Source organism: Telmatherina bonti (assembly GCF_933228915.1).
Source record: "Telmatherina bonti genome assembly, chromosome: 9".
Classification (NCBI taxonomy): Eukaryota; Metazoa; Chordata; class Actinopteri; order Atheriniformes; family Telmatherinidae; genus Telmatherina; species Telmatherina bonti.
In genome coordinates this window covers 4,733,013-4,745,742 of record NC_136627.1, presented here as the reverse complement: position 1 = coordinate 4,745,742, position 12,730 = coordinate 4,733,013, and the positions used below count along the sequence as shown (strand labels likewise).

At 41.4% G+C, this 12,730-nt stretch overlaps 1 protein-coding gene across 1 annotated transcript in view; it reads left to right on the top strand.

Moving 5' to 3' along the window:
• The window catches only part of sgsm2 (small G protein signaling modulator 2), a gene marked incomplete at both ends in the record, with an annotated part of 105,227 nt that extends 101,316 nt beyond the window's left edge, over positions 1-3,911 (top strand). Inside the window, 6 exons of the mRNA XM_079246645.1 lie at positions 178-302; positions 1,557-1,639; positions 1,847-1,956; positions 2,047-2,143; positions 2,261-2,428; positions 3,823-3,911. Coding sequence (XP_079102771.1) covers positions 178-302; positions 1,557-1,639; positions 1,847-1,956; positions 2,047-2,143; positions 2,261-2,428; positions 3,823-3,911 — 672 coding nt within the window. The remainder of the gene's footprint in view (positions 1-177; positions 303-1,556; positions 1,640-1,846; positions 1,957-2,046; positions 2,144-2,260; positions 2,429-3,822) is intronic.
• Between the last annotated feature and the right edge of the window lie 8,819 nt (positions 3,912-12,730).

Sequence of the window (12,730 nt, the reverse complement as noted above, 5' to 3'; positions counted from 1 at the left end):
TTTTTTACATGATTGTGTATAAATAATCATCATGTTTCTCCTTTTTCGCTGATGGATATTGATGAACTGCTTCAGTTATAATGAAGTTAACCATTCTCTGTGTCACCTGTTACATCATACAAAAGGAATTCAGACAGAGACCAGAAACTTGGATTAAAATATTCCTTCTTTGTACAGATTGAGCTGCTGGACACAGTTGCCCTCAACCTCCACAGAATAGACAAAGATGTGCAGCGCTGCGACCGCAACTATTATTACTTCAGCCCTGGAAACCTGGAGCGACTACGCAACATCATGTGCAGGTAGAGAGAAAGGTGGAGGTCTGCAGCTTCCTCCTGTTCTGCTTTGGTTTTATAGTCTATTCTCCTTGTTTTGATTCACATTACACTACAATAAAGTTAATGCACCATTTCCAAATCCCATCAGGTCGTATTTTCTTCCCAGTAGAAGATAAACATCATGTCAGACGATGAAACTGTGAGATTTCATCATCTGATGGCAAACTGATGCAGCAGCACATCTGGAAACATCTGGAACAGGAGCAACAAAAGGCTGGAAAAGTAACTGGAACCAGTCAGAACCAACTGGAGGAACATCTGACACAGTAATCTGGTTCATTTTCAACAGGCCAGTACCATGACTGGTTTAACTGGCAAAATGTTGGTAACATGATGGGAATAAAAGGAGCATTTCAGAGAGGCAGAGTCTCTCAGATGGAAAGATGGACAGAGATTCACCAGTCTGAGACAAACTGGATCTAAACATTCAGAAAAATGTTCCTCAGACTCTGAAGATCCATCTTCTACAGCACAGGTGTCGAACTCCAGTCCTGGAGGGCTGGTATCCTGCAGGTTTTAGTTGTCTCCATGCTCCAACAGACCTGGCTGAAATGGATAAATATGTTGACAAGAAGCTGCTGGGTACATTTGATTTGAATCAGCTGTGTTGGTGGAGGGAAACAACAAAAACCTGCCAGATACCAGCTCTCCAGGACTGGAGATTGACACCCCTGATCTACTGTGTAGAATATCATCTAGAGATTCAGAAAATCAAGAAGGAATCTCTGTATGCTTGGGGACAAGACTGGATTCTAGTGATGTTCCGCATAAAAACCAGACATGATTCTGTACTGGAAACCAGTGCATGGACTCAGAAAGCTTCCAGAAACCAGTGTAAACCCAGTTCAGGCTGAAATCCACACATGCAGGTTAAAGCTCCATCATATGTGAAGAGGATCCAGAAACACGCCGTCTTCTCTGGACCAAAGCTCATTTAAAACACAGTAGTTAAGAGGAGGAGATGCTGCAGAATACTAAACATCCTCCTGGAACTACTTTTTACGGATGTGTTGCTGCATCAGAGCCACAGTCAGCTGGTACTTCCAGCCCACTGGACCTGATGGAGATCATTCTTTTCTGGTTTAATTCACAGTTTCCACAAAGACCCAACCTTTGTAAAAACTGGAACAAAGTCTAATAGTTTAATCTGTAACTCTGCTGCTTGCAACGTTTCTCATAAAGATTCCCACTGACTCCTGTTGCTCGTGTCTCCTGCAGCTATGTGTGGGAGCATCTGGAGATGGGCTATGTTCAGGGCATGTGTGACCTGCTGGCACCTCTCATGGTCATTCTGGACGATGGTGAGAAGACACGATCAGTGAACATTTCATTTGGAAGGAAGACAAACGGACAGAAGTCTGACTGTAGAACATAACAGCAGGTTTATGTCCAGCAGGCGGGATGGTTATTTATGTTTCAGCAACTAAAACCTCTGTCAGCTGATATAGCTCATCCTTTTCAGCTGATTTTCTTGTGTGTGTGTGTGTGTGTGTGTGTGTGTGTGTCAGAGTGTCTGGCATACAGCTGTTTCACTAAGCTCATGAAGAGGATGAGTCAGAACTTCCCCAACGGCGGAGCCATGGACACACACTTCGCCAACATGAGGTCGCTGATCCAGGTGAAGGATGCTGCCGCCTGTCTGCATGACGGCACCGAGGCGGAGTGGCCGCTACTGAACGATGTTTTTTTTTCCTCTCTCCTCTGTCAGATCCTCGACTCGGAGCTGTTTGAACTGATGCAACAGAACGGAGATTACACTCACTTCTACTTCTGCTACCGCTGGTTCCTGCTGGACTTTAAAAGAGGTGACTGTCTGCTAACACGCTGCTGAAAACTCTTCTCCAGCAGCACGACTCTGGATCGATGGGCTTGATGCTGACACGCGCCCGTCTGTGTGTGTGTGTGTGTGTGTGTGTGTGCAGAGCTCCTGTATGAGGATGTGTTTGCAGTGTGGGAGGTGATTTGGGTCGCTCCCAGAATTTCCTCCCAGCACTTCGTGCTCTTCCTGGCTCTGGCGCTGGTCACGGTTTACCGTGAGATCATCATGGACAACAACATGGACTTCACCGACATCATCAAGTTCTTTAACGGTAAGAAACAGCCGTGTTTACCTGCTCCTCATGGTTGTCATGTACGTTTACTGTTTAGTACGTGTCACATGTTCTGTTAAACACATTCAATATGATGCAAACTTCCCAGACTCTGCAAAAATATGATGCAAAATAATAATACATTATCATAATAATACAAAGTATAAGTGAAAAACAAATTAAGAGTAAGAATACTAGTAAATCAAGAATATTAAAAGATACTACAAATGTCATAATAAAGTGACACACCAGTTAAATTATTCCCTTTAATTAAAGTCACCAGTTATAAAGTGGCAGAAACATTAAAGATGTAAACATGCTACATACATGTGTTCACCATCTGTTGTAAATATGCTACATATGAAATGCAAGATAAAGTCGTTTTTATTTTAGTTATGTAATTCTTACATTTTTAGGAATTTTACATGTTAATAATATGATTATTTTTTATTATAGCATATTTATCAACAGTTAACTAAACATCTATGCATATTCTGTATTTTTAAATAAAAATAATACTCAGGTTTCAGGAAATCATCTGTGTTTTTCCTTACAAAAATTTCTTAAAATAAATTTATTTAAAAGAAATAATATACTTGTAAAAATTGAAAAATAGTGGCTAAACTTGTCAATAGTCGCTTTTTCTTAGAATAGACTCGCTAGAAGGGTCTGAAAACAGTAAATATAACATCAATGTTGCTACGTTAGCAGCAGGTGCATCAGTGCAATCAGTGCACACTTTAATCTTTCTGTAATTAATTAATCATAATTAACGCATTAAAGTCCAACCCTTGATATTTATGTATGGATTAAACAAAGAGGAGCCGTGCATTAAACGGTTATAATGCATGATGTGGAGTCTAGAACACCACGATGCGCAGCAGAAGGGAATTTTCACCATGAGATGCACAAATCCGAGTAGTTTAATCTGCTTACATCATCATGGTCCCACACAGTAAACTTTTTATCATAAAATGTTTTTTTTTTTTTTTTTTTTTTTTTAAACAAAACTTTCTAAATATGCTAAAATATAGGAACAATGTTATATTGGCCTCCATGTACTTTTTATGCCAAACAACCGTTGTCAAGCTACATCGCCTTTCTCTCATTCACCTGTTAAAAGCAGCTGATCTGAACCACTCATTAACATGTTGCTATGGTGACGGGTGATGCCGGTAACAGAGTGATATGACAGGGATTTAACTCGCCGAGTGTGTGTGTGTGTGTATCTATACACACACACACACACACACACACACACACACATATATATATATATATATATATATATATATATACATACACACACACACATGTGTGTATATATGTATACATATAATGTATGTATGTATATAGAATCTCTAATCTGTGTTATCAATCTGTCTGATCCACAGAGATGGCTGAACGTCATGACGTCCAACATATCCTGAACGTTGCACGTGAGCTGGTGCACAAAGTCCAGTCTCTGATGGACAACAAATAACCATAGAAGAAGAGGCGAGGGAAGGGGGGGAGGGGTCCAGGAGGATCCCTGCTGGAGGCTCACCCCCCCAGAGATCATTAGCTGGTCTCCACACATCCAGAGCAGGCCGCGGGGTCCAGGTCTCTCCGCTGAAGGCCCTGGCGTGGGGCGTGGACGAGCTGGTCCGCTTCTGGAGCTCTGTTTACATGTACCCTCACATGGAATGCCCATGGTGTTTGTTCAGACATGTGGATTTGTCTGCATGCTTGTGAGTTTAATCACACTGTGAACACATTCTCCAGTCTCTCCACTGTGTGTGTGTGTGTGCATGAAAACACACACACACCATCCTGGCTCTGTCAGTCCTCTGGTTTTCTAGAGTCTGCTTCCAAAATGACTCTGAACTCATCATGTCGGATCCCTGATGGGAAAGCTGCAGCGCCGTCAGTGTTTCTTCCTCAGTGCAGTGCCAGCAGAGGCCACCAGGGGGCAGGACTCACACACAACATCATTAGAGGAGCAGAAGACTTTGCCACGAAGACGTTTTCATAAGTGACCAAATGGACTGTGCCAACTACCTTTTCTTGAGTGTTTTATACTACAAGCATGTGTGTTTTTACCCCCGCTCCCCCGTTTTTTATGTTTCCTTTTGGTCTTAAAGTTCATTCGAACACAATTGTTGCCTTTTATTAGTAACAGCCCAAGGTACTTAGATGCACTTTCCTGTGAGGGTTTCCTCCATGGTGCCTGTGAAGGCCTCGCCATGCCTGGTGGAGGTTGGAGGCACCAGCAGAGGCAAACCTGGTAGAGAAACGTGGGATGAGTTGCAGCCAGCTGTGTTGAAAGCATGTGCAGTCCTTGTTCTAAGAAACAGCAGCACAGCAGCAAAACTCAAAGCACAGAGGACTTTCGATCGTCGTCGGGGTGCCAGGTCCGTTTCCTCAGAACTTCATTATGAAACATGTTCCAGATGCAGAGAGGCTGAAGAAGAAGAGCTCTCAGCATCTGTAAGTCTGAATCGATTGAACGTTTCGTGTCAGATCTTCTTTCTGCATGTCTTCGTGTTCGACCTGTGAAGGATGGACGACCTGTCAGACAAGTACGGCAGCAGAAAATGATCAGACCAGGAATGATCATTTAGTTTGATAAAAACATGGAAACACAGAGTTTATCCATGAAATCACACAGCTGAGGTGGGATGTACGCTTGCAGGTCTTTACAGACTTTTTTCATCCCTTTATGTAATTTTTCTCTCCATTTTTGGCCTTTTAGGTTTTCACTCTGACACAGGGTGAGTTTTTGTAGAAATGTGTTTTTTCTTAAAGAATTTCAGAAATCCAGTTTTTCTTCAAGTTGAACAGAACTGAAGCGACACGTTATTTATCTCTTCAGACCAAGAAAAACATCTTCTCCCAAATACTGTTATGAAAACTTTACAGATAAATGTGTTTTTCTCTTTCTTATTTAGATGTTTTAATCAACTTTCCTCCTGATCAGAAATTTTTAATATATGATTAGTTTAATTATTTGAACCCTTAAAATAAAATGTTAATCACTTGATGTAAGTTTTTATGAACAAAATAGTCATGAAGTAATTTATTTTTCATGTGTTGCAGAGGTTTTATTTTCAGATCAAAATTAGTAGCTGCGTTTCAGGTCAGCAGGTCAAATTAAAGCAATATTTGGAAGTTTCAACAAACAACTGCAATTTTCAGGCGTTTCCATTGAACAGTGGTTAGAGCATTCGCCTTAAGTCTCGTAAAATCTCATAAATCTTGCGAGATTTTACAAAATTGTGGTGTAAGCAAGGAGCCACGTAGCGTTATTTTGGGGTTTTCTACTTGAAGAGAATTTGTTTCGGCTTTTCGAAGCTTTTCCCTCTCATTTTCTTTTCTAAAACTCTGAAATTCGCTGTTGTTTGTTCCACGCCACACCTTTACTGGAAGCAAACCGGTCATGACCCCTAAGTCACGTCCGGGGACACATAAATTACAAAAGCAAAAGTGTTTCCATTACACCTTTGCGATATGTTTCTATATCGAAACCTCTGAAAAAACACCTCATTCTCATGAGGTGTTTTTTCAGAGGTTTCGATATAGAAACATAAAAACATAAAAAACATAAAAACGTAAAAACCTTTTAGCGATATTTGAGACTTTTTTCAAAATGCAGGTGTTTCCATTAATGTTTTTTTTTTATTGCCATCTTTAGTTTTTGAGCAAGTCCAGATGTAATGGAAATACACCTAATGTCAGACAATTTTTGGTCAATTTAAGATGGATTTTAATTTTCTTAAAAGTCCCCAAGTTCACGAACATGTATTTTATTTTTAAAAAAATCACCAATTCTTAATGCTTTTTAAACCATAAAACTTTTATTATATATTTTAATGATCATTTAAAAGATTATTATAATTTGACTGATTACTTATTCCCATCTTTTTTTTTTATCAGGACTGAAGTTAAACTTGAAATATTGATCTGTAACGATTTTATAGCAGATTTTGGGAGAGGACGTTTTGTCTTCCAGCAACCTGAAAGACCGTCCATCGAAGCGACCCGTGAGGGTTGGATCATCTGAAGTTTGCAGAAGCAACAAGCTTCCACTGAACTCTGCAGGCGGATTCAGCAGGAAACACGACCACATGCAGACCAGAATTTAATCAGAAAGCTTAGGATGCATTCAGTAAGCGGAGTTTAGAAACTTTAACGTTAGTCGACAAAGTGTCCAGATTTATCCTTTAAAGGTGCAGTGTGGAACAAAATCAAAGTCAGTGATAATATAAAATATAATTATTTACTAAAAACTGTTTCTATTGATGTCTAATCACTTTACCAGAATAGCTGTTATGATTTTATTCTGTCAGATTGAAGCGTTTATATCTTCTCACTGTGGTTCCACGTACATGCACCTGCCACCAGTTTTACTACGGTGTCTCTGAATGGACCAACAAGCTGTAAACCAGCAGTGGCAGCTTTGTTCTATAGGAGCTAGAGCACCGTTTTGGATAAGTAACACCTTAAAAGCAGGATAGAAGACTGTCGACATGTCGTTACCAGGATCCAGTCACTGCTATGCCCAACTTCACCACTAGATGGCAGTAATTATTACACACTGGACCTTTAAATGAAGTCAGTTGGACGGGAACATGCTCATCATCATAATGGCTGCAATTCTTCTCCAGGAGCCCAGTCATAGAAAATCCACACGTTCAGTCTGGGCTGGTTAGATGAAAAACATCCGAGTTTGTGGGTTCTGAACAGAAAAATCTAAAAAGAACTGAAGAGTTGCTTCAAAGCCAAAGTCGCTCTGGGTTCAGCGGATCAGTATTACAGAAGGTTTGCTTTGGCTTTAGACAAACAGCACATTCATGTTGCTTCTGAAGGAAATCAGGGGGCCTTTTTTGATACTGTCTCCCCCTTTTCTCCCCCATCAGTGTAATCCTTTAATCTCTCACCCCTTCGTCTCTTTAAAATGTCCCACATGGCTGCATATTATTGGTCATCCAGCATGGACCTCCACCTGTGATTCAAGTGCCAAGAGTCTTCCCCAATCCTGAAGTGTACTGTAGTCATCTGGCTCTAATTTTCTTAGTTTGATCCCAGGAACAGGTGGTGGCATGGATGTACCTTGCTGCCACGGCTTCTTCTCCCTCCCGCCAAGGCGATGGAGGAACCTGGGGGAGGAGCCGTGGCAGAGCTTTTTCTTCCAATCAGGACATTGTGTACCAAAGCCTTGAAACAGCCCCCTCTGTGGCATGATAACAATGTGCAATTTCATACTGCATCTTGAAGACTGACTGTTTACTATGTGTGTAAAAATATTTTTGAAAATGGTGTTCTTGAATTCTTAAACTACTGTGCAATTTCTGTCATTTGGAATTCCCATCAAAGTCTATATTGCTGTACATACGAACCAGAAGCCCAATATTTGTATGAAAACAGAACATATATATAAATCTATAACTTATTTTAAGATCTATTTTTATGTTGGTTTTAGCAGCGTTAGTTGGAGGTATATACTGTGCAGAAATGCAGAATGTGTGCAGAATATGTTATACGTTGACTGTTAAGTGTTCTCTATTAATGTTGTGCACTGACTTCAAAATATCAAGTTTCTATTTATTCAGAGACCCAATGATTGCATTGCTGAACATGTATTGGTAAGGATGTATCATTTGCCTTGAATGTAATGTATTATTAAATAAGAGGTGGTTCATTACTGCACTGCTACCTTTTCTTTAATCCCCCAAAACTGCTATATTTCATCAATAATCCATCTGTTTTCCACCCTTTACCTGGTAAATGAGAGAAACCCAGACTTCCTTTCTCCCGGTTTTACCAATAAACTGTATATAAAAAATGGACGGAGCCTCCGTGACATCACCTGTAGGTTTATGAAGAGCTGAACCGAAGCTCATTAAGCGGTTCCTTGGCAGTCACGCGTACCGCCTCTCCCGGAAAATACAGAAATGGTCAAAGTAGTAGGCAGGGTGAATGACTGTCATGTAATGAACTCCAACCGGCCTTTAGCTAAGAGCTAACTGAGCTAACAGGCTTACAGTGGTAGGTGGGCTAAAGCTAAGCCACTCTGTTAACCAACTAAAAACTGTGGTTGTCCTGAACGCTGCCTTCTTGGAGCGGGATATCTGATACCTGTTAACCAAAAGGCCACACCCCTAATTATACAGAATTTCAAGATTAAATTGGTTGTAAACGAATAAGTAAAAAAATAAATAAATAAAATTCCCTCCCCTCACAATTGTCAGGAAGGTGAAACTGACCTGTTAAACCTAAAATGGTTTTTCTACCAGGCTGTAAACATGTTTATTTCTGCTGTGAAGTTTGTCTTCTTAACATGGAAGTCTATGGGGATTTGCTCTGTTCTGGATCCCTAGTGGATAAAGGGGGAACTGCATGTTCAGGCACTTCCTTATAGGCTTCACTTTTAACCACTGGAGATTGCCGCTTAGTTTTACCCTGAAGTATCAACATTCCATCATAACCTGCGGAGCAGGCGAAAAGTCATGAGAACAGAGGGTGTCACATGATGCTTGACACCATCGATGAGGCGCTTCTCTTAGAAGAGGAAAGTCGCAATATTTTGTATGACATCACATTAAAGAGCAAACGTGAGATCCGGTGTAACCTTTTTCTGGCTGATTGTTCCCTTCAAAGGGAAACCATGTAGCTTTTAGCCACCAGGGGCGCTAAACCTCTATCTTCTGACAAGCCACACAACACAATCTCAAACTTAAACAGTCTCCACCATAAATTATAGTTTTGAGTATTAAATGAATCAGTGACTTTGGCAATAACTTATTGTTGTGAAAACGTGTGCATTAGCCGTTAACTTAGGGACATTACAGTAATCCTGCTTCTTATTAAACAGCATGAAAACCATAAAACTAAACCAGGCCAGTGGCCAATTGTTCTGTTACTTCTTTGATATTTACATGAATTACAGGAAATGCATTTATTGCATGCAGACCAGACCAATGTTTAGGGAGTCACGTTAACTGGTCTGTAGACGATTAGCTTCAACTAGCCACATTTAGGGTCTACTAAACAGCAATCCTCCTGCTGCATCCTGCAACATTCTGCAGCTCACTGCCGTTCTGAATAAATGCTGGCTGGAAGATGTGAAAAAGTTCATCACATATTGCTACGTTTGCACAACAGTCAAAGTGCTAACTTAGTCTGCTAAAACTGAGGCAAACAGATATTTACATCTACTCTGTTCTTTCATCAGATTCCAAGCAGCCAATTCTTCGCCAAGATGGACTTTTGTCTTTCCTCTGGAGCGATCCTTTCCTGCTTTCTCTTTTTGTCCTTTTCTCAGACACTTCATTCAGCCATGACAAACCTTTGTTGTAAGATGAAAACGTAAATGAGGGGCCATAAAGCTAAGTGCTCCAAGTCACATGATCCCGTGGGAAACGGATCACCCGCAAAGTTACATTGTCTGGTTTCTAAAGAGGGCAGCCCACTTGCAGCACCTACATGCATCAAGCTCTGTATAGTGATCCCAGAAATCATCCTTTATTACTTACTTTGGGTTGATGTTTTTTACACAGTGAAAGTCATTCAAGGCTTCTGGTGTGCCATCACAGACAGCTGCTGCAGCATGAATCCTGGCCAACAATACGATGACTGGTGGCTCATCACCCAAGTCTTAAACATAGATGACTAGCTACATCCCAGCAGGTCTGGTGCCATGCACTGAAGCTCTCCACCAACTGCACCTCAGCGCCGCTCAACACGCCCAGCCGTCTGTGCGGGAGAAGAACAAGAACACTTTTCTGTTCGGTGAACAGCCACTTACCTGGTGACCAAATGTGAGGGTAAGAATGTAGCTCGATCGGTAAATCAAGAGTATCGCCCTTTAGTTCAGCTTATTCTTCACCAGGACAGATGGATGCAGAGAACACATCACCAATCTCCTACAACCATCCTTCTCTCACTTCTGAACAAGATGTGAGTTACTTGAACTCCTCCACTCAGGCTTGAGGTGTGATGAGTATGTCTACACCTGGTTGGTTGGAAATGAGGGACAGGACCTCATTTCCCATTCAGAGAGAACACTCCATCCTTGACTGCGCGGTCCCATATTTGAAAGTGTTGGTCCTTATCTCAGCTGCTTCACCATTCGTTCTTGTTGGAGTTGAAGGTTTTGGCCTGATGACACAAACAGGATCAGATCATCCACAAAAAGCTCAAGCCAATCAGGAATTCACCAGCAAGACCCCTGAAATGCCCTGGATATTCTGTGCATAACAGTTCTGAACAGATAAGTGACAAGGACATCCTGGGTCTTTGGTTTATTCATTGTACCTCCTTCACCTCAGGTCAGTCATTGGGAATCACAATTGTGCGTTCCCTCTCTATGCAGATGACAGTCAGGTTTATGTACCCTTAAACGTAAGGACTCTTGCTTCTTACAAAAACTTTTTTAATGCCTTAATGAGGTCAAAGCCTGGTTGGCCTTGAATTTTCTTCATTTTAATGAAAAAAAGATAGAAGTTATTATTTTTAGTCCTTTTTGCACGTCTGTTGACAGGAACACGTAAAAGAGAGCATGTTTATGCTGTTTTAGTCACACTGCACTAGCTGCCTGTTCTTTTTAGGATTCACTTTAAAATCTTTATATATGTTTCCAAGTGTTTAAATGACCTCACCCGCCTTACCTCCCCTCCCTGGGCCCTCCGGTCAGCAGATCAGCTGTTCCTGGAGGAAGCTCAGAGGGGTCAGGGCCTTTTCTGTGGTGCTCACCGCCACTGCAGATCAGACAGCCTTCATCACTGTCCAGTTTTAAATCCCTTCTCCCCGCTCTTTTCATTGGCATTTTACCCAGAATGAGTTTGCTTTTATTGTTTGCATTGTTTGTTGCACTTGTTTAATGTTTTACTATTATAATTATTGTTCAGCACATTGTTTAGCTGCAATTGTCAGAAAGTGTTCTTATAAATAAAGTTGTCTTGGCTTGGTAGAGTCTAACTCTGTCAGAAACTGGTCTGACATGTGGGCTAAGCTGCCACACTGGTCATACAGAGTCTGAATAGCCCTTAACAGAAAGCCTGGTACCACACTGTTCCACTGAAAGGACATGGCTGAACGTCTTTTAAAGTCCACAAAGCTTTATGGCTAATGGGTAAACTCCCATGGACCCTATGCTGCAAGGACAGTAGAGCTGGTCTACTGTTCCACGACCAGAACAAGAAGCTCACTGCCCTCCTGTATCTGCAGTTCAACTGTCCAACAAGCACTCATCTCCAGGAGACAGACCTTCGTAGAGAGGCTGAGTGTGATCCCCTCATGGTTGGACCACATAGTCCGGTCAGGAAGCCTGATGATCAGGCCAAAAAGTTGTCTAAAATGACTGAATTTTCTCCTTGTAAACTCAGACTGCTTTCTTCCGAGGCTGCTCGGAGATGTCCCATGATGCACTGGGAGATATCCCACAATGCACGGGGTTCCTCTCTGCAATTTACTCTCCATCTAGAACGTGCAGTGAGGTTCAAGGCTGGTGAGGCACTGACTTCTCAAGAGTCAGATTTACAATTGTAAGAACTGGAAAAAAAACAGCACCTTTCCACACAGCCAGTTTTTTTTTCCGCTTGTACCACTCAGTTTGAAAAAAACGACTCTTTGACTCAGTTTGAAGCAAACCATTTAGCTTTTAGCGTTGGTCTTCCATCACGTATCACTTTCTGTTTGAACTGGAAATCAGGTTTTGAGACTTTTTTTGGTTTTGAAATATAATCCTCCACACTGAGATGGATCAGGCAGAGTATTAAATAGCCGCTGGCTTCAGCTTGGCGCCGACTTTCAGTTGCCTCTGCTGAAGCCGCTGCAGCTAGAAAGCTCCTGACAAATCGCGTACGCCCCCTTGAGGTGAGGCAGAGTACTGCGTGCCTCACCGGCTGGCTTTTCTTTGCACTTTATTGTACGATCGGCAAGGATAACTCTCTCACACATGCATAAAAGACATTAAACAGACTGTAGAAAGTCATGGTGTATAATATTTATGTAAAGTTCATATTGGCAATAGACCGAGGAACAGAAACGGGCACGCGCCATTCTACCCAGTTTGTACGGGATTGCGCTTTCAGGCGTGAGGTGCCGCTCGCCTCACCCAGGGTTTCTGCCATCGGTGATAACTCAAATAAAATGTCAGAAATATGTATGTAGTAATACTGAAAATGTAATTTAAATACAGATTAATGGAAAATATTAACATTTAATGTATGTACTTTTTTCCGTTTTTAAATTCATGACAGGTGTCTCCCCTGACCGCACGTCACTGATCTAGAAACATCTGACGTTGTTTTATTCATGTTT